The sequence below is a fragment of the Salminus brasiliensis genome, chromosome 10 (assembly GCF_030463535.1).
Source record: "Salminus brasiliensis chromosome 10, fSalBra1.hap2, whole genome shotgun sequence".
In the NCBI taxonomy this organism is placed as follows: Eukaryota; Metazoa; Chordata; class Actinopteri; order Characiformes; family Bryconidae; genus Salminus; species Salminus brasiliensis.
Genome location: NC_132887.1, coordinates 16,932,501 through 16,953,714, shown reverse-complemented (window position 1 = coordinate 16,953,714; position 21,214 = coordinate 16,932,501). Strand labels below are relative to the sequence as shown.

The 21,214-nt window shown below is 39.1% G+C and overlaps 1 protein-coding gene across 3 annotated transcripts; it reads left to right on the top strand.

The window, feature by feature from the left end:
- Positions 1-8,289: 8,289 nt before the first annotated feature.
- On the top strand, positions 8,290-21,140 carry ganc (glucosidase, alpha; neutral C). Of its 3 annotated transcripts, XM_072689502.1 has the most exons (25): positions 8,290-8,355; positions 8,572-8,631; positions 9,338-9,440; positions 10,044-10,171; positions 10,295-10,471; positions 11,186-11,207; positions 11,732-11,798; positions 11,889-11,985; positions 12,122-12,302; positions 12,432-12,579; positions 13,820-14,055; positions 14,423-14,549; positions 14,848-14,930; positions 15,050-15,193; positions 15,287-15,383; positions 15,678-15,779; positions 16,008-16,251; positions 16,365-16,429; positions 16,523-16,599; positions 16,704-16,778; positions 16,939-17,052; positions 17,616-17,728; positions 18,107-18,207; positions 18,935-19,056; positions 20,947-21,140. In XM_072689502.1, exons 1-24 carry the CDS (start codon positions 8,306-8,308, stop codon positions 19,042-19,044), a joined length of 2,721 nt encoding a protein of 906 aa, XP_072545603.1. In that variant the 5' UTR covers positions 8,290-8,305; the 3' UTR covers positions 19,045-19,056; positions 20,947-21,140. The 3 variants fall into 3 exon arrangements, with proteins under 3 accessions (XP_072545603.1, XP_072545604.1, XP_072545602.1); XM_072689503.1 differs by lacking the exon at positions 20,947-21,140 and having other exon boundaries at positions 14,851-14,930; positions 18,935-20,417; XM_072689501.1 differs by lacking the exon at positions 20,947-21,140 and having other exon boundaries at positions 18,935-20,417.
- Positions 21,141-21,214: the final 74 nt, after the last annotated feature.

Below are 21,214 nucleotides of genomic sequence, written 5' to 3'. Positions count from 1 at the left end.
GATTCATTGATGGAAGTTGAGTCAAAGAAGAGCTGTTTAAGCTTTGAGTCTACCATTTTTTTTATATCAGAAATTTACTTTGAAAAAGTGAAGCGTGACATGTAAAAACAGGATTGTAACATAACGAGGAAAATAAATAATATTTTAGCATGTAAGATAATTAAGAATTCACATTGGACATTCATTTAAATGAAAGGAAATAGTACTGCTATGAATTCTAACATGTGCACATTTTGTTTTCACAAGTAAAATTGGTTTTGTTGGAATTTTAATAGTTAAATCTTAATAGTGAACATTAATGTAATCATTTTATTTGCACGCCACAATTCCCTTTTCACCGGAGAATCTTTCCGCATAAAACAAAGTAGCTACAGATGAATTTGTACTAACATGTTGCAATATGATTTTAACATTAAAAGTATCCAACAAAAAAAACAGGACATGAACACCGCGTATAAGCTTTAAGACAGGACTCGTGAATCGGAGCGCAGGAATTGAATTAACTTTAAAGAACCTGCTCGAAATGATTCGTTGTTGATTCGTTCACGATTCGATCACCCCTCGCAACAGAACGCAAACGTGAACGTACATTCCGCACGTGGACAGACTAAGGCAAAGCGCGCGCCCAGCGGGAGCCTATAGGTCGACGGCCCCACAGTGGCGCCCCCGTCCGGTCAAACATGTGAAGCTGCTGTAGTTTTGACCAAACAGGCAATAGCGGTTCTAGACCGTTTCAACTGGGGGGCAATCTAGGGCCAATGTAAGAGCTAGGTTGCTTTCTAGCCCATGGTGCTTTGCAGGTAAGAAAAATTCTAATTTGTATTTATACAGTTTTCAGTTACAATTTCACAATTTATAATTTTGCATAATCTGGTGAGGTGAGCAGATCAACTTCACATTGTAAAAATGCTCCACAGAAGTTTCCCAAAATGGCCCTGCGTTACCCTGAACGATTTACAGTTAAAGGGTCCACATATGGCACATTCTAAAGCACCCTGCACACCAACCGGCACATCCGGTACATTTTAAAGCAGCCAGCTCACTAACCTGCACATCTTAAAGCACATATTACAGCAGCTGGCACACCAATCAGCAAATTCTACAGTAACTGGCACTCCACCCAGCACCCCATCTGGTGCGTTACAGCAGTCGGCATACCGACCATCACATCCTATGGCAATGGGCACACCAACGGGCACATCTTATCAGCACACCCTATAGCTGTCGGCACACCAACTGGCACATTTTAAAGCAGCCGGCACACCAATTGGCACAATGACCAGCACATATTAAATAAGCTGGCACACTAACCGCCACATCTAAAGCTGCTAGTACGTCAACCAACATATCTCACAGCAGCTGGCAAGCCATTAGGCTGATCTTAAAGCACCTGGGACATCACCCGGCACATATTAAAGCTGCTAGCACACCAAGCGATACATTCTAAAGCTGCCGGCACACCACCTAGTGCATCCTAAAACAACCAGCACAACAACTGATACATTTTTCAGCTGCCTGCAAATGGCACATTACAGCAGCCAGCACACCAGCTGGCACACATCCGGCACATCCTAAAGCAGCCAGCACAACATTTGGCACAACATAAAGCAACCAGCACGCCAACGGCCTCATCTTACAGCTGGTTCCCCACAATGTCTGAAATGGACCAATACTCAGTGTCTCCAGTTTGCCTTTGAAACTGAATAATATTGAATAATATTAATAGGAAGAAAAAAAAAACCTTACGCTTCTGCATTTTCAGCAGGGTATCCACTTTGAAGCAAAAGACACTTGAGCCATTTATGTCCAGCTCAATACCCTTAAAACATAGGGTTCTTCAAGAGCTTTTGATTAAGAAAACAATGGTTCTGTACAGAACAATAACAACTCAAAGAACCATCTGAATGCATAAATACTTTCTGAATACAGGGTTAGATGATTCTTCTCTAATGGAAGTCATTTACATTTATGGTATTTAGCTGATGTATCCAGAGCGACTTACAAGGTTACTCGTATCACAGAGGTGGGCCAATGTAGTGTTAGGAGTCTTGCCCAGGGACTCTTATTGGTGTAGCGCAGCATAGTCACCCAGACCGGGAATCAAACCCTGGTCTCCCACATGGTAATGTAACCCAGTGGCAGGTAGTGGTGTTATCTGTTGCGCCACACCAACCACCAAGTCCTCTACCTACTATATAAGGTTCTTTAAACCTAAAAAATACTTACACTTACATTCAGCATTTTTATTGATCAATTCATCATTCATGTTGAAACTGACGATGTGTGCCAAAAATGGCCCTGCTTTACCCTGGACGGTTTACAGTTAAGGGGGAACAGATCTATTAATCACTGGACTGATGTATTGTAATTAATCAGCACCTGAGATGCAGTTATATGTTTGTTTGTCTCTACAGCTGTTCTGACTTCAGTCTTAGTTCTTTCGGGGCGTTTTTACGCATTTTGTGCGTTATTTACTCGTCTGGCGCGCTTTTACGCATGGCACACGCTTTTACGCACGGCACACGCTTTTACGCAGGACGCGCCTTTTTGCGCATTTTGTGCGTTTTTTTACGCATCTGTCGCGCGTTTACGCAAGGCGCGCGCTTTTACGCGTTTTGTGCGTTTTTACGCATGGCGCGCATTTTTACGCACAACGCGCGTTGAGGTGCCGGCTGCTTTTGGATGTGCTGAGTGGTGTGCTGGCAACTTTAGGATGAACCGGTTGGCGGGCTAGTAGACTGAATAGTCTTTCTGTGCAATATTTCATACTTATATTATATAATCTAAAAAAAGCTAGCAGCCCTTTACACTGCCCTGACAGAAAAAAGCATGCACCAGCACAGACTGGTTACCAGTAAACCAGACCAGCACCAGACCAGCAAAACTCATTTGAGTTCTTGCTGGTCTAAGCTGATTTTTCAACCAGATATATAAACATTTCACCATTAATTGACTAATGTAAAACTGTATAGAATTACATATTTAAAGCAAACCAACAGTAACAGAAAGGAGTCAGATTATGTTACTTTAATATCGAATCGGTTGGATTAAGTTACAGTTACATTTTCTAACAGATAATGAACAGATAACCAACCCAAGCCTGTATATTTAAAGTGCTACACAAGTAAAGTATGGCGTTACTGTGTCTAATGTAAATGGCGTTGTTATTACATCACACATGTGTCAATATCTGGTATTATTTAATTAAAAGATATAAAGTTTAAGGTTTACTCTGATGTAAGTCGAACTGTTTGAGCTGGGTGTGAAGCTGCCGGGTAGCGGGGCGGCCCAACATGATTGGCTCATGAAGGCGGTGGTTTTTCCTGCTTTGTCAAATATGAAATATCAGCCTCCACTAAACAGCAGGCGGGTGTTCCCTGCTGCACATCTCTCGAGGTGAGTGGAATAATGTCAGCATTCAAAGGTTAATCAGTTATTATATTTCCTATATTCGATGGGGGGAAAAGCCTGAGTTATTTTTTTTTATCAAAATGAAACACCTTTTTTTGAGACTGGTAGAAGAAAAGGGATTTCCACTAAATTCTACTAAAAGTGTTAAAAGTGTTGATGTTTTAATCACGTCGGCGTGTTCTGTAAACTGTAGCCTACTGAAAACTCACTGAGAAAATGAGTTGGATGTACGGAAATTAGACTAAACATGAAACTAGATTGAAAATTTCTTCTAAATATACAAAAGTAATCCAACCTTTAATTAAAGTAGAGGCTGATTACGTTACAATTCATCTTAATTTGAGGATGGCTGCTGTTTCTGTTTTATTTTTTATTTACCCTGATATTTATTTATTTATTTATTTGTCTACCTTTGCAAACAACTCACGTTGTATATTTGTCAAGTGTTTTTGCTTCACAAAAAGAAGACTACTGCAACACAGTCAGACATACCGCATGCCAGGTCAAACCGCAGACTTCCCCATCGCATCTTTGTGTGAGGCAATCAGCCGTGCCATTCCCATGCACTATATACTCTTTACATGAATATAAATATAAATATGACTTGCCACAGGATTCCCACATTCTATCTATTCTAAGTAAATTTCACTGAGTAAAATAATTTTCACTTAAACATGCTTAAAATGTGTTTTTTGACATGGAACGACATGCTCTTATCTAAAACCACCCTAACTAAAGTGTCATGCTGTGACTGTGAATTAGCTGTGAAATCAGATTAACTGATTTAAAAAAAAACAGTTCAAGTTGACACTTTTAACTTTTAATATGTAATAACTTAAACAATTAATTTAAACTTATTCCTTTTTATTTATTTATTTTAAAGCAAATGTCCAAAAAATTGTTAGTACTTAGTAACACCACCTTTGGCAAGTATCCCAGCTTGTAAATGCTTTTTGTAGCAGCTGAGAGTCTTTCAGTTCTTGTATTGGGGATTTTCATCTGTTCTTTCTTGCAAAAGAAGGGTGGTGTGGTATGCACTGCTCTTTTTAGGTCAATTAACGAATTCTCTGTGTTGTTTCACTTTAGAAGTCACCCCCGTTTCATCTTCAGCTTTTGCACTGTATGCTGTTTGCTGCTATTTATGTAATCTATTCCTCCCTTTACTAGTGAAATGTTCCCTGTGCAAAATGTAAAATATCCCCTGGCTGAAACACAAACCCAACTCCACGCTTAACAGTTGCTCGTTGCGGCAAGAAAAGTTCATTAGTCCACAAGGCTTTTGAGGTGTCAGTTCCCTATTAAGCTCCAGCAGCACAATACCAAAGTCTTCTAAATCTCCCTGTTCTTCTGCAGTTCTCTAGCTTTCATATGAGCATTTTTCTTAGAAGGTTTCCTTGGTCTTTCAGACCTCAACTTGACCTCACCTCAACTGCTATTTCATACTTACATTACAACTAAATCATAAACTGTTACCTGAAAATGCTTTGCTGTCTACTTATTGCCTTCTGCTGCTTTGTGGGCATCAAGTATTTGAATTCTCAGAGTGCTAGGACTCCATAGCTTCTGCTTGTTAGGATTAAAGAGGTATATAAAGCTTTAAAGAAATCTGTATCCCCTTTGCTTTTTTGTAACAAAGATTGTAAGCAAACCATATGCCTATCAAGCTAGGCTAATAAAGGTCTGAGACCTTGGTGAAAGTTATCCGTTTTATATTCTCCTTTTCACAGGCACTGCCAAAGTACATTTTTATTATGTCATACCAGATCATAAAATGATCACAGCTGTGTTCAGAAGTTTATATAGACTCAAAATTGATATGAATGTCATGGTAATATTTGGGTTCTTAAATGATTTCTCTGAACTGTTCTTTTTCAGGTTAGAATGACTGTACAGCATCTTTAACAGATAAACAATGTGCTTATTTTAATCAGCCCAGGATCAAATGTATACATACAGCACAACTAATAACTGGTCCAATGACCTTTAGCGAGTTGCACCTCGACCTGATGCTTTTGGTAGCCATTAACAAGTTTCTGGCAGAATTCTGTTGGATATTTGATTGCTCTTCTTGGCAGAATTGGTAGAGTTCAATGAAAATGTGTTTATTTCCTGGCACTAAACCCAACTTTTATGCACAGTCCAGATACATTATATGTCCAAATGTTTTGTTGTTGACACATACAGTTTGTCTAATCTCTGTACAGAAGTACCGCTAATAGAATAGGGCTCTCTGAAGCAGATAAACATGAACCTATTGGAATCTCTGGAATGACGGTGCTCAATCCAGTATTTTTGGGGAGGTGGTGAGATAAGATAAGATAAGATAAGATAATCCTTTATTAGTCCCGCAGTGGGGAAATTCACAGTGTAACAGCAGAAAGGGATAGCAGGACACGCAGTTACAAAAATTTAGATAAATAAATAATTTACACTATATACACACAATATAGATAAGAATTAAAAAAAGCAATAAACAATATTATTTACAGCAAAAGACTCTTAATTGCACATGGGGGTGGGATATTGCACATAGTATTCCCTGACATGAACATGTGTGTGTAGTTAAGTGTGTGTGTATGTGGTCCGCTGGGAGCAGTGCTGGTTGTGTAGTCTGACGGCAGCAGGAAGGAAGGACCTGCGATACCTCTCCTTCACACACTTGGGGTGAAGCAGCCTGTCGCTAAAGGAGCTGCCCAGTGCTGCCAGAGTCTCATGCATGGGGTGGGAGCTGTTCTCCAGCATGGATGCCAGCTTGGTTGTCATCCTCCTGTCTCCCACCACCTGCACTGGGTCTAAGAAGCACCCCAGGACAGAGCCGGCCCTCTTTATGAGTTTGTCCAGTCTCTTCTTATCTGCCGTCGAGATGCTACTGCCCCAGCAGACCACTCCATAAAAGATGGCAGATGCCACCACTGAGTCAAAGAAATGGGGTAAGGTGGGGTGGTGGTTAGTAACGATTAACGATAATCGAACCCTCACAGCAATGCTCCAAAATCAAGTAGAATGCCTTTCCTGGTCAGTAGAGACAGTCACTCCAACAAACATTATAAACTCTTTTTTAATAGCCTTGATTTTGGAAGAAACGACGAATGAGTGTGTTAAATGGATTTATTAATCAGATTTTGGAGCAGGGACTTCTCTCTTGGATGGCGGTCTCTCAGTCTATGTCTATGTAAAGCTCACTTGACTGTAGACAGTAACACTGGTGTTCCAGCAGCCTCCAGTTCATGGCAGGCCTGTGCCTTGACCTTTCTTGGGCCATTCCTGATGACAGTTTGGGTCTTGGGACCTTGGCAAAGTGACTACAGTTATTTGAACTGATGATCATGGAATCTGCAGTTGTTTAGAAACAGGACAAGCGCTGCTTTGAGCCTGTGCAGACCACGCTCACTGTGACAGGCTTGAACTACACCCGCTTTGTGATTGGATTCTTCATCCCGCTGTGTGTTCTGGTAGTCACCAATCATGCTGTCCAAAGTCCGTTACCTTGCTGTGGCGGTCATCCTGTTCTTTCTGGTCTGCTTTACCCCCTACCATGTCATCCTATTGCTACGGGCCATCAGTTACCACTTCTCAGAATGGGGTTGTGACTTTCAGCAAACACTTTACACATCTTACACCATCTCTCTGGGCCTGTTGACCATTAACAGTGCCATGAACCCCGTTCTTTACATCCTGGCCACCGACAACAACCGCAAAGAGGTCTGCAGAGGTATGAGCAGCATTCGCAGTGGCCGATTCTTTAGAACTCATATCTCAGCCAGAAACCACAGCCTCCGAAACTCCTCAGGTGCATGTAGGAAGAAGGTACACGGAGGACTAAGCTCTTGGTGAGTATAAGTATTTCCAAGTGTAATTTTATTTTACTATCCTTCCCTTTATTCATTTTGTCACCTATTTGTGGTGTCCCACAAAATTCCCACATATTTAGCACTCCAGATCTAAGCTTTATTTTACTGGCAAAGATTAAGATTATTACAGTTTTCAAAATGGCCTCTAAATAAATTAAAAACAGCGAGCATTAGATGAAGAACAACACAAATGCATCTCAACCTACTTCCCTGCTAAGAATTCTAGCTGAAAACTAGGTTTTGCTGGTTACTGGTTTTAGATGATCTGAACTGGTTCTTTAAGGTGGTTAAAAATTGGGTCATCCGGGTGAAAATATACCCTATACTGGTAAGCAAGCTGGTTACGCTGATTAAACAGCTTAGCTCTTTACCAGCACAGCATATGTTTTCATTGGGGATCGATGGTTTAACTTGTTTACCAGTTTGGTCAATTGGGCAATATTCATATTTCCACTCTTTAATGACCTCTTAATTGAGGTGATTCTATTGTGATCAACATAAAAATATCCACAGGACAAAACATATGAGCTTTGGAACATTTTAATTACCACGGGATGAGACTCAAACTCCTTTTCCCGTTCAGGAAGTCTAAATATGAGCATAACTGCATGGCACAGTCTACTTCATGATTTAAAGCCTGACATCTGCCAGGAAACAGACTCCAAAAGAATGACGGGCTATTGCAGCACACTTTAGTAAGCAGTGCCAGAGTGAGGTAATAAGCACCTTTCATTAACCTTTCATTCACTGTCTATGAAACGGTTAAGTTTTGGAGGATGCTGGTAAGTACATTTCTTAAATGTCTCTGTACTTCCAGCGGCGTTTTTCTCATTACTTTAGCGGGGTCTTTAATGGCGTCATGAAACATTCAGCCGTATGTTGAGGCGTTCACACTGATGAGGCGTTAAAAACAGGTTCGTGTTTCCCTCGCGCTGAAACTACACGATTCTACTGGCTGCCCTTAAGGGGCGTGGTCTCCGCTTCACCCGCCGTAGAGCCGTAGAGTCCACCCAGGACACACACTGCACTCACTGTCAGTGAGCATGGCGGACCCCGAGACAGAGAAGACTGCCTCAGCAGATTCATTGGAGAGGTACTAGAAGTCTTCTTACGACATTTTAATGGTTGCAGCCACGGTATCAGAGCTCTTTCAGCTCATAATGTCATGTAAGCGGCTTTTATTGCGACATGGTTTCAGCGTTGTGCTCTTGCTGCATTTCGACGGTCTTCATTCCTCTTAGGTCGGTTCCTCTCACATCCGCATATAGGAGCCAGCTAAATGTCTCGGGTGTGTTTCCTTGCCTTGCAGTATCGTGCCACACGTCGAGGGTGAAAAGTTTAAAAGAAGTCAGAACATCTCGTTTTACAAGTAAGTTCGACAAACACCAGAAGAACATGTAGCTGTATTGAACAGCCACTGTTTCTGGAAGAAATACACAACGACTCTCTCGTCAGTGATTGACTGGTTAATAAAGTGCTCAAGTGTTCTATAAAGTGCTCAAGTGTTCTATAAAGTGCTCAGGTGCTCTATAAAGTGCTCAGGTGTTCTATAAAGTGCTCAGGTGCTCTATAAAGTGCTCAGGTGCTCTATAAAGTGCTCAGGTGCTCTATAAAGTGCTCAGGTGTTCTATAAAGTGCTCAAGTGTTCTATAAAGTGCTCAGGTGTTCTATAAAGTGCTCAGGTGCTCTATAAAGTGCTCAGGTGCTCTATAAAGTGCTCAGGTGTTCTATAAAGTGCTCAGGTGCTCTATAAAGTGCTCAGGTGCTCTATAAAGTGCTCAGGTGTTCTATAAAGTGCTCAGGTGTTCTATAAAGTGCTCAGGTGCTCTATAAAGTGCTCAAGTGCTCTATAAAGTGCTCAGGTGCTCTATAAAGTGCTCAGGTGCTCTATAAAGTGCTCAGGTGTTCTATAAAGTGCTCAGATGCTCTATAAAGTGCTCAGGTGTTCTATAAAGTGCTCAGGTGCTCTATAAAGTGCTCAGGTGTTCTATAAAGTGCTCAGGTGTTCTATAAAGTGCTCAGGTGTTCTATAAAGTGCTCAGGTGTTCTATAAAGTGCTCATAACTGACCTACAGGCGACAGAGAGCCAAGCATGGGTTGCAGTACTGTGCCTCTCTGGAGACCTTGGTGCTGACAGAAAGTGGAGCGAGTGTGGAAGTGTATGAAGCTCACTCTCAGGTAGACCTCCGGCCCTCTGTTGACTATATCTGCTTTAAGCTGAAACTGTAGCAATTACAAGACTTTACATTTAACACAAACACAGGATAATTAAGAAATCCTGTACACTACATGTTTACTGGTTTGGAGACACCTGCTAATCCAGCGTTAATTTTTTGAAAGGCTGTTCATTTTCGGCCTCTTGCTGCTGCTTCCTCTTTTTTGACAAGTCTTACAATCCAGACCTTGAATCCAGTTTCCGGTCCTGGATTTATGAAAGCATCATTGATTCCTACTGACTAGTGAAAACCCGAACACTGGATTCAAGATTTGCATTTCAAGATATGTACTTGAACATTGCTCTGATGATTTGATTGCATCAGCCATGAGAATTAGTAACCTAGTAACCTCATAACACAGCTCAGTGTGGGGTGGCTTTATAGCTCTCTAGCAGATGTTTGGCATTAAGCATGATGCTCCAGAGTGTCTCATCCGGCAATGCTCTCCTTAGGTGATTACCTAAGATTACAGTATTAAAGTATTAAGCCTAAAGCCTTAAAATATCAGAGTTCAGTAATTATTTGGGGTGCTGATTATGTGATATTAACTGTCTGCATCCAACAGGAGCGTCTACTTCTTCAAGTATGTGCAATTCAAAATGGAACCATCAGAGTAACAATTGATGAGCTGCAGCCTATCAAACCCCGCTATAAGGTTGCTGATGTGTTGGTCAGAGAACCAGAATATGAGCAGTAAGTTCTGAACGTAACACGACACTGTTAAGCTTTAACAGCCAGCAGAAAATATAATGATACTACTGGAATTTTTACTAGAAGCTCCTGAAATTCTTTAATGGAGTGTTTTGTTTTTGATAGGTTGAGGATCGAATGGAGGAGAGCAGGATGCGTGTCGCTGACCTGGGGTCCAGGACAGCACCGGATCCAAGTCTCAGCTTCTCCTTTCTGCCTGGAGGTCCTCTGTGAGGAGGAGGTTATTGTCACGCTAAATCCAAAAGGCAGACTCTACTTTGAGACACTGCAGGATCCTACCAGGTATATGGAATCAAGTGTCTGATTTTAACACATTAAAACTTTTTACACCTTGCATTAACATGTTTGCAGATTGTATCAAGATAGTTTGGTCAGGATACATTTATACTTCTCACCCAAATGACAAGATTGTATTTTACTTTCCATAGAAAGCATGTCAACACGTACAGTATTTTACTTTATTATTCTCCTGGTACTACATATTGTGTAAAACAGTAAGGCAGTGAATCATTTACATTTCCTGAGATTTCTGCACCTTTACGACACATGAGAGAAGTGAATATTGGTGCAGGACAGTTCTACCTGGTTTCACTTTTGTGTGCGTCATCCTGCCAGTCTTTAAATTTGCAACAGCGATGGACATTCCACATAATTTGTGGAAATAATCAATAATAGAAGATGGAGTAGAAAACCTATTCCATTTACACTTCAGTTTAGATACACTGCATCTCTAAAATTTCTAAATGTGTTCTAGTTGTGTTTACACCTGGTTTTTCAAGTGAAATCAAGTCAGATCCAACTGTCCAGATCCAACTGTTAAAATTACTTGTTGATCCAAGGTGTAGCCTTATTGTGCTCATTTTAACACAGAAAAGCAGAAATAATTAATATCTTAGTGTAAATAACATAGAAATTGATATGGTAAAATATGTTTTAAAAATATAAACAACAATAAAGTGAATTACATTGTCTACACTCATTTATTAATTTTTCCAGGCTGTCCTCAAGTTCACATCAGGCAAGTTCACATCAGGCAACTCACCTATTGTAACCAATCAGCCTTAATGTTAACACTGTTTGTCTAATATTGTGTAAGTCCCTCTCATATGGACACCACAAGGCACCAAGACATTAGCAGCAGTTCCTTTAAGTTCTGTAAGTTGTAAAGTGGGGCCTCCATGTTTATCATTGAGCCTTAGGCGCAGAGGACCCTGACGCCGGTTGTCCTTTCTTAAAACACTTTTGGTAGGCACCCCACAAAACCCTAATATTTTGGAGATGCTTTCACTTCAGAGTGGCGCAGATCCTTATGCTTGCCCATTTTTCCTGCTTTAACATGTGAACTTTAAGAACTGACTAATATATCCCACACCTTGCCAGATGCCACTGTAGAAGATGATGAGCAGTGTTTTTGGATTTCACTTGTCAGTGGAGTTAATATTATTGCTGATTGGTGTATGTAATACTTCATCCTTACCATGTAATAAACTATCCATATCTTGTTCAGGTGGTCAAAATCCATTTTTTGTTTTTATTTCACAGGATGATAAAGATTCTTTAGGGCTGTGGCAAGAGACTTTTCAACAGTTTAAGGACATCAAGGCAAACGGTGAGTCTGTGTCGAGTGTTCTGTAGGTTAAAATGTCTTCAAAACTTACTTGTAATCATCTTTATTTAACCCACAACATTCATCCTACAGGTCCCAGTTCAGTGGGTATTGACCTTAGCCTTCATGGCTTTGTTAATGCTTATGGTCTTCCTGAGCATGCTGATGAACTCCAGTTGAAGGACACCAGGTAGGGTTAACAGCTATAGTTACTGAATGTTGTGTATGAATAGGTAACAAACACTGTATTAAAAGCCTAGTAAGATCGAACATCAGCCTGATTCACCACCTGGGTTTTTTTTGTTTTGTTTTGTTTTTTTGTACAGTGGCAGCGAGCCATATCGATTATACAACCTGGATGTATTTGGCTATGAGATAGGCAGCAAGATGGGGCTTTATGGCTCTGTTCCTTTCCTGTTGGCCCACAACCAAGACAGAACACTGGGCTTGTTCTGGCTGAATGCCTCTGAGACTCTGGTAGATCTTCACTACTCAAGCCATGAGGAGGTATCATTCCATCTACATATTCTCTGCAGATGTACATCAGTTTTAACAGGTTATCTTTTTACCGATGATTGTCTGAAAGAGCATAATACAACCTCACTTATTTATAATATTGTATGTGTTGTTTTCCAGCATGGAGATAGTGGTTCACCAGAGAAGAAGAGCAAAGTCAGTCCTCAAACTGACGTGAGCTGGGTGTCAGAGAGTGGACTAATTGATTGTTTCATACTGCTGGGACCCTCACCAGCTCGCGTGTTCTCTCAGTATGCTCAACTTACAGGTATTCACCAATCATAAAAGCAATATTTTATCAAAAACAAATGTAGACATTTTTATGGTCGTTACCTCAGATATGCATGATTGAGTAAGATATATTTGATTAGTGAGTTACAGTATCAAAAGCTAATTCGTAAAAGTCATGGCATAGAAATATTTAGCAAAATATAATACAGTGTATATAACATATATATACATATGTTGCAGTGCTAAATCATAGATCATAGATGACTTGTTTGCTACAGTCTTATTCTAATGTTTGGCACCACTGGTCTTTTTTTTTTAAGTGAAAACATTGAAGAAGGAAACCAAATTATACTTAAATATGGCATTTTGTAACATAATTCTACATTTAATTCTACGTTTAATTTCTACATGTTAACATATTGGGGGGAAAAATTAATGTGCTATTACTTTTGCATATGCTTTATTGATTACATTTTTGGTTATTTTGCAATATGTTAAATTAAGCCATGTGTAGAAGTGTGCCTCTGCAGAGAATATGAACTTTTGTTTAGTAAGAATATCAACATACAATATGACTGGGGTGCCCTGGATCTCATAGCTTCAGTGCAAACCTAGAAACAAAACACACCTTTGCAATTTGACTGCATTTGGTGTAAAAGAAAAATGTGTAACGTGCCTATTAAATATAACCAGATATGGACTGTTAATGCACTGTGCTGAAGATTCTGATAATGTTTCTCACAATGATATTCTCTGTCTCAGCCAGGCATGGTGTAGGCAGAGTTACTCAGCAGAAATTCTGCTAGAACAATGATCCATTTCTCTTGTGGATGAGTGATGTAGTCTCACCTCATTCTTTTTGATAAAAATGAAGTAAATGTTGGAAGCAATTTTGGAAAACCTGGAAACATAAAGACATGTAAAGTAATATTTCCAGTCATGGAAAAACACCTGGAGGGTGGGGGGAATAAATTGATCAAATGTATTGAACCTATTAAGTCATGGAAAATGTGAAGCTTAGTCTGAGTGTCCATTCAAACCCTTTTGATGAGTCAGTTAGGGGTCTTATTATAAGGCTTGTATTGTTGACTTGTTTATTGTGTTGAGAACTTCTACACTTGCATGGTATTTTATAATTATTATTCAAGAGCAACAGCTGTCATGGAAATTCATGGAAAGGTCCTGGAAAATGATCTCTGAAAAAGGTGTGGGTGTACTGAGGAAGTAAATTCCCACAACTGTTGTGGATATGTCCTTTTTACTTTCTCTGTTGGTAGGATACCAGGCACTGCCCCCTCTGTTCTCCCTGGGTTATCATCAATGTCGTTGGAACTATAAGGATGAGAACGATGTGAAAAGTGTGGATGCCGGCTTCGACCTCCATGACATTCCTTATGATGTGATTTGGCTTGATATAGAACACACAGAGGGGAAGCGCTATTTCACTTGGGACTCCAAGCTCTTCCCTAACCCAGTGGATATGCAGCTCCATCTGCAAAAAAAGAAAAGGAAGGTGAGCTGGCAAAAGCTGCAATTAAATTATTATTATTTTTTTAATTAAAGGGCATTGTTGATTTAAATCATGGGAAACCAAATTTTGGATAAATTGCCTGTACAGTATAAATTGTCTGATATAATGGATATAATTAACTGAAGGCATAATGTACATTACAGTGTAACCAATCAGAACAGAAGTTATATATTTGTCTTTAAGGAAATGCCCTGTTTAAATGTAAGAGATAAAGAGAGATTGAAAATGATCTGGTACATAAAAAAACATACAGAAGTCATAAGTGGACCTCAAGGTGGACATGGCCATTTTCTATACATATTCTTGTGGTATTTGTATTGTTTCTGACATATTTTGTTTTGTACCATAGTTGGTGGTTATCAGTGATCCTCACATTAAAGTTGACCCAGACTGGCCTTTTTACTGTGCAGCCAGAGATGGTGACCATTTTGTGAAGGACAGAAATGGTGGTATTTATCGTGGAACCTGCTGGCCAGGTATAAAACCTTTCACAGACAAGACCAGACCAGATTTTCTGTTTTACCAGCCTTGATAGTTTGTATTCCCTCGAGTCTAATGTCTACAGTATTGTATTTATTCATAATTAACTATAATATATTTCAATGATTTTTAATTATAAAATAAATTATTAATTTTGTGGATGTTCTGGGTAACATGCTTTGTAGCTCATTCCTATATATTTAGCGGTGAAGTAAGCCTTATGTATGGGACTCTGAATCCAGTTCCTTTAGCAACAGTGTTTATTCACTTCAAAGTATGTCTGTTGTGTTTTAGCAGGTGACTCCTGCTACTTGGACTTTAGTAGTTCAAGGACAAGGTCTTGGTATGCCAACCAGTTTTCACTTGACAAATACAAAGTGAGTGTGAAAGAAAAGGTTCAGCCTTTTCTGTCATCTATTCTCAATTTCTAGTGTACAACTGAATAGTATTCACTTCTATGGTTTTGTTGCTGACTTCTGTTTTTTTTATGCATAAGGGGTCTACAGAGTCCTTGTTTGTGTGGAATGACATGAATGAACCCTCAGTCTTCAATGGACCAGAGCAGACAATGCCGAAAGACACGGTACACTGTGGAGGCTGGGAGCACAGGGATCAGCACAACTTGTATGGCTTCCTCCAGGTTAGTAGGCACACAGCTCTAAATGTCATCCACAGTGCTCAGTTGTGAGGATTCAAAGATGCCACAGTTAAACCAGCAATATTGTGTCCACAGCACATGGCTACCTTTGAGGGTTTAGTAACTCGCTCTGGTGGTCTGGAGAGACCGTTCGTCCTCTCACGCTCCTTCTTTGCTGGGTCACAAAGAATGGGTAAGCCAAAGTTTACATGAAATAGTAACATTGTCACATTGTCTGCTGAGGCACACAGGTCAGGGTAGGGACAGAATTTGTGTCAACAGTCTAGACCGGCAGAGGGGGTGTGGGTAATGTTTTCTATGAGTATATGAGTACGAGGCTACTTCCAGCATTATAAGGCATCATGCCATGTAAGCTGTTTCACAGCAAGGGGAATTCCTTTGAGTGTATATTTATATAGTGTCCTTAATAAAGTACTTGGTGAGTATATATAATGCACTGTGTGTGATCTGTGCATCTCTGTCACAGGTGCAGTATGGACAGGAGACAACCTTGCTACCTGGGAGTATCTGAAGATCTCAATCCCGATGCTGTTGTCCTTGAGTATCACTGGAATACACTTTTGTGGTGGTCAGTTTAGGTCTAGCCTAACGTTTTTGAGTTGTAGGCTAAGAAAAGTAACAATAATAGTAATTTAAGTTGCAGTTGCCTTATCTGGACGTTTTGTTTTTTAGTATCAAAGGAACTAAATTGTGGCCCACATATGGGCTCTTAGTATGGTGGAATGCCCAAAATATAAAAGCTTATTGCCACAACCTGAGAAATTTAAAAAGTGTATATGTGTGTGTTTGTGTGTAGCTGATGTAGGGGGCTTTATGCAGGATCCTGACCCTGAGCTGCTTGTGCGCTGGTACCAGGCGGGGGCTCTGCAGCCCTTCTTTAGAGGCCACTCAGCTAAATACACAAAGAGGCGCGAGCCCTGGCTTTTTGGGGACGAGGTCACATTAGCAGTGCGATCGACAATCCAGGAGAGATACTTTCTTCTACCCTATTGGTACACTGTCTTTCACCTAGCCCATACCTCAGCCCTGCCCCCTATCAGGTACTGAAGTCTGCATCTTCAAGCTGGACTGATTTAGTAATGGAATAAACTTATGACTACAGACTGGACTTTTATGAGCCAATGAAATTCATTCCAAATCCTGTTTATTCCAGGCCTCTGTGGGTGGAGTTCCCCAAGGAGACAGAAACCTTTACTGTGGATAATCAGTACATGATTGGTAAATAACGACAAAGCTTACTGTTGTGTCTATTATTTCATTTACAGCATATTATTTAATGTTGGACTAGAATATTACTATTTGCAATTTCAGGCAATGCTCTCCTGGCCTGCCCTGTGACTGACCCAGGAGTCTCAGAGGTCAAGGTTTTACTGCCAGGATCAGATGAGGTTAGACTGAAGCTTAGTGGAATTCCTTATAAATGGTAAACATGTCAAGTGCATTGTATATACAGTATACTTGAGCAGAGGAGTGTGTGTTTGGTGTGTTGCAGTTGTGGTATGATGTAAGCAGTGGTGAGCAACACCGAGGAGGTGGGACTTTAACTGTTCCTGTAACTTTGGAGACAGTGAGTAATTGTTCCTTGGCAGCCATACATTATCCAAACACCTCACAACAGGTATCTGGTGCTAATCACCTGCCTCATGTTTAAACCTGACATGGCCCATGTAATTTGCAGTTGTTGACCTGGCCTTACCTTGGCATTTGTATTGTGTCCTCTATATTAGGTGCCTGTGTTCCAGCGTGGGGGAACAGTGGTCTCCAGGAAAACAGATTGCGGCTCCTGCACGGCTGAACTCCAGCAGCAGCCCTTCACTCTAACTGTAGCCCTGGACTCAAAGGTAACTGTTTGGGCAGGTCATGATAAATAATGTGGTAAAAAAAAAACACAATGCTAACCATAACGATTTTTCATTATTTTAATAACTTCGTATAGTTTCTACTTATTTAAATATGCAAGGGAAAAAAGGGTCTCCTGCTGTAGATTATGCACCACAACAATACATGTGTACTCGCAGTAGTAAACAGTAGTAGTTTAGGTGCTAATTTCATAATGATGTCAAACATAGTTAAATTTTCTGATGTAATCTACAACATAATCAAGATACTATTTTTAATACCATTGATTTTAAAAGAAAGAATAATTGCACGTGTCCTGATACTTTTGTCCATATATTGTTGTTTTGTTTATTTTTTTAGTTAAAAGTAAACAACATTGTTTCTGAATATATTGCTGACAATATTTTCTGTAAATTGGGGTTTAACTGTGATAATACTGAAAATTAATCTCATTGTGTCACTAGTGTCATTAAGATGGTTTCATATCATCCAGCACCTGAAGAGGAGACCAAGCAGTTATTTTATTTAGACTTCTTTACTTTAACCTGATGAACTGTCCTTGCAGGGCAATGCTGAAGGTATGCTGTATCTGGATGATGGACACTCTTTCAGCTACAAGGACAAAAAGCAATTTTGCTTGCGTAATTTCATGATGCAGTCTGGCAAACTTACTAGCAGGTAACTGTTTTTTATTTCTGCCTGTGTGAAAAATTATTGCCCCTTTGTTTTTAGTTGCTGGTTACACTTAGCAGCAATAACTGCTAAAAAACACTTTTTGTAGTTGTAAGTGTCTCATTCGAATTTTGGTCCTCTACTACTTGTAGAGCTGCTTCAAGACGTGTATGCTTCTCAAATTCTAATTATAAAATCAAAATATGCAGAAATGCAGAGCAAGCACTTTTTGCACAGTTATATATATATATATATATATATATAGTTATATATATATATATATATATATATATATATATCCAATCAGAACATGCAACAAATGTGTGATGGGGCTTTGTCTGTGAAAGTTCTGGGCAGAATTTCACTTCTGTTTTGTATACTCAGCTGTGCAGATGAAGAAGGCCAGTTCATCTCAGATGGCAAGCTGGAGTCAGTGGTCATTTTGGGTCAGAAGAATGTTACTGGGCAACCTACTTTAATATCAGGTGAGACTTGTCCATTTAGTTATTGTTAAAAATAATAATCCTAATAATCACAATAAAACATTATGAAATATCATAATTATTATTTTATTACATATGAAACAGTCTGAAATATAATTATTTGAAGATATGTTTTTGCCTGAAATTTCCTTTAATAATAAAGTAAATTCCAGACAAAAACATATCTTCTGACTGACCATGTAATACATTGTTCTATAACTATATCAGAATTAGATCTACTTTATTGATCCCAGAAAGAAATTTGTAGTTGTTACAGTTGCAACCATTTGTGTAAGAATAAACACTCTATAAAATAAAATGTAAAACAAAAAGAGAAGAAAATGAAATGAAATTAAAATTAAATTCTAAATGATATGAATGTAGAGGCACTAATTGTGGCAGTAATTGTAATAATAAATGTGGAACATGCTGTATAAAGCAGTTCATATTATTGCACCTCTTGAGTTATTGCACATATGAACAGTATAAATTGTGTATTGCACAAATGAAACATAGTGTCACACATTGAAGGAGGAGTTATAGAGTTGGATGGCCACAGGTAGGAATGATATAGTTTTTTATGTTGTTGAATAAAACATTCTATTCTTCTATTTACATTTACAGTCAGAGTGTAAACATGTTAAATGTGAGTGTTAAAGCTGACATTGTAAATGAACAGTTACAGGTGTAGATTTACAAGTGGTAATCAAGTTCCTCTCTCACTCTGCAGCTGCAGGAAAGACCACAATCATCATGTTTCAGTTTGAACAAGAACAAGCTATGCTGACCCTGACCGATTTGGACCTGGATATACACACAGACTGGGAAATAAGAATATAACAGCAATAATAGGTAACAAAGCAGGAAAAGTGCAGTTTTTTTTTACCCTTAGAAAGTACGGTCCTACTTGTGGGATTTGCTGAGGCTGGCCCTGGTTGGCATGATCCCACTGGTGGGAATGGAATGTCTGGCATAGGATATTCAGCTTCGAACGTGACGCAATAACCAGCTTTTAACCAGCAGACATGCACATTCCTAAAACTGCTTAAACATCTGTATTAGTCACTGTAAATTTGCCAGTCATACCGGCCACACATGCTTGTTCATGCTCTGTGCTTTGTGATTGTGTAAACTCCATGCTCAAAATATACTACAGTGATTACGTGTTTTCTTCTTTATCTGCTAAAAATGCACGAAACAATTTCTCTCTGCCGGCCACGCCTCTGATAATTTACCATGGTGCATAACTTCAGTTTAACATTTCTGACTTCAGATTCAGAATGTGGAGATTGATATTTTAAAACATTTTATATCAGTCAGATCCAGTCAATACATGAACCAAAGCTATTTGTGATCAGATCACAGTTACTGCCTGTTGATTCCCCAACTCCATGCAATACAGATGGCATACAGCTAAGTTGCAGAGTATCAGTTAAATTCTCAAACGTCAGAAACAGCCACACCTTACTTGCAGAAGGGTTAAATCATTTGATTCTGGATTTATTTGGCTTTCCCTAGAGTTCTCCTTGTTCTTTTATGTGAATAATGGCCATGATGTTTTACTCAAAAACCCAAAAACTTTTACCTTAATGTTTTTAGACTGGGAAGGGAACTTCCGCTGCCTTTCAAACATTAGTAATCATAGAAACCCAGTTTAGTCTCAGATGTACATATATGTTCATATAACATTCGTTGTAATATGATGGTAGTACATTCTAAACAATAAAGGTGCTACAAGGAATTCTTTGGGTGATTCCACTGAAGAACTATACTTTTAAAACAAATGTCCAGAAATTTTAAATACTGCAAGGGTATTATTTTGCCCATAAAATCAAACCCTGCACCAAAATGTTCCTTTTTATTACAAGAACAAAGTTTTGACTTCAAGCAGTAAAACCGAAGAATGATGATTGTCATCAACAACAATTTTGTTACATAAGCAAATTGAGAGCCGAAACCAAAGAGGCACTGACTTTGTCACTGACTCTTTACATGCGCTAGGTAAACAAAAGACTGTCTTTGTTACCTTTCTGTGTTGTAGGCAGCTGTCAAGAACCCCAACATGCTGCCCACATTTGTTTTGATGTGCTGACATAAATTACCATCCTTTTTTTTAAAGTACACACTGCATTTCAAAGTTTGAGATGAATACAATTATTGCCACTGTAATCTTAAAAATAATAAAAACCTTACTAAGACATATAACAAATACACAGATTGTTGAAGATTTGCCTCTTTGATGCTTTGTTCTGATTCAAAACACATTAGCAAGAATTACAGAAGCATTAAACATTCAGCTTGGTGTGGTGCTTTGATATTGACATTGATATTGGGATATTGCTTTTATTTTGTGATTTATACAATACATGATATAATCCTTGCCAAACTGTTTGTGTGTGATTTACTGGGGGATTCAGGTTGTTTCAAAAGATTCTCAAAAAGGGAATGATCAAGTTTCAGTTCTGTAAATGTTTCCTAGTGTCACATAAAACGACTGACTGTTAGGACACATGTATCCTAAATGGTGCATTGTGAAATATCATTAAAACACTATGTATAAATGAAATGGAAATGTTTTATTATTGTTGAAAACAAAGTCAAAAAAATTTTTGTAGGTTTCTAATATGTGTGTTTCTCATTCAAATCAAATTGTTAGAAAGTTTCTAGCTCTTTTTAGGGGTGGAAATGCTAAATAATATATTTGAGTCTAATTCGATATTTACCTTTCTGTTTCTCACTCAGTGGATGAGAGCAAGCAAGCATTTGATGCTGCCACAAAAATGGTAACCACCTTATTTTTTCGTAGCATTTTAGTAGTATTGGACGTGTACACCACATTGAGGCGTATCCATCCTAACAGTCAGACTTTCCTTTTAAAAACAAAACAAGCTACAGCATGGTAGCCATTGAGTTTACCTTCATTAAGGTAAAGTACAAGAACACAGGAAACTTGGATTTATTCACTTAATAAATGCAATATCAAAAACATTCTGATACCCTGATCTGTTTA

Bases quoted from the DNA above. Each gene is read 5' to 3' on its own strand.
- ganc (XM_072689502.1), top strand. From the start codon at position 8,306: ATGGCGGACCCCGAGACAGAGAAGACTGCCTCAGCAGATTCATTGGAG. The intron at 9,441-10,043 runs GTAGACCTCCGG...TGCATCCAACAG, and splicing joins TGTATGAAGCTCACTCTCAG to GAGCGTCTACTTCTTCAAGT. The intron at 16,779-16,938 runs GTGAGTAATTGT...CCTCTATATTAG, and splicing joins TTCCTGTAACTTTGGAGACA to GTGCCTGTGTTCCAGCGTGG.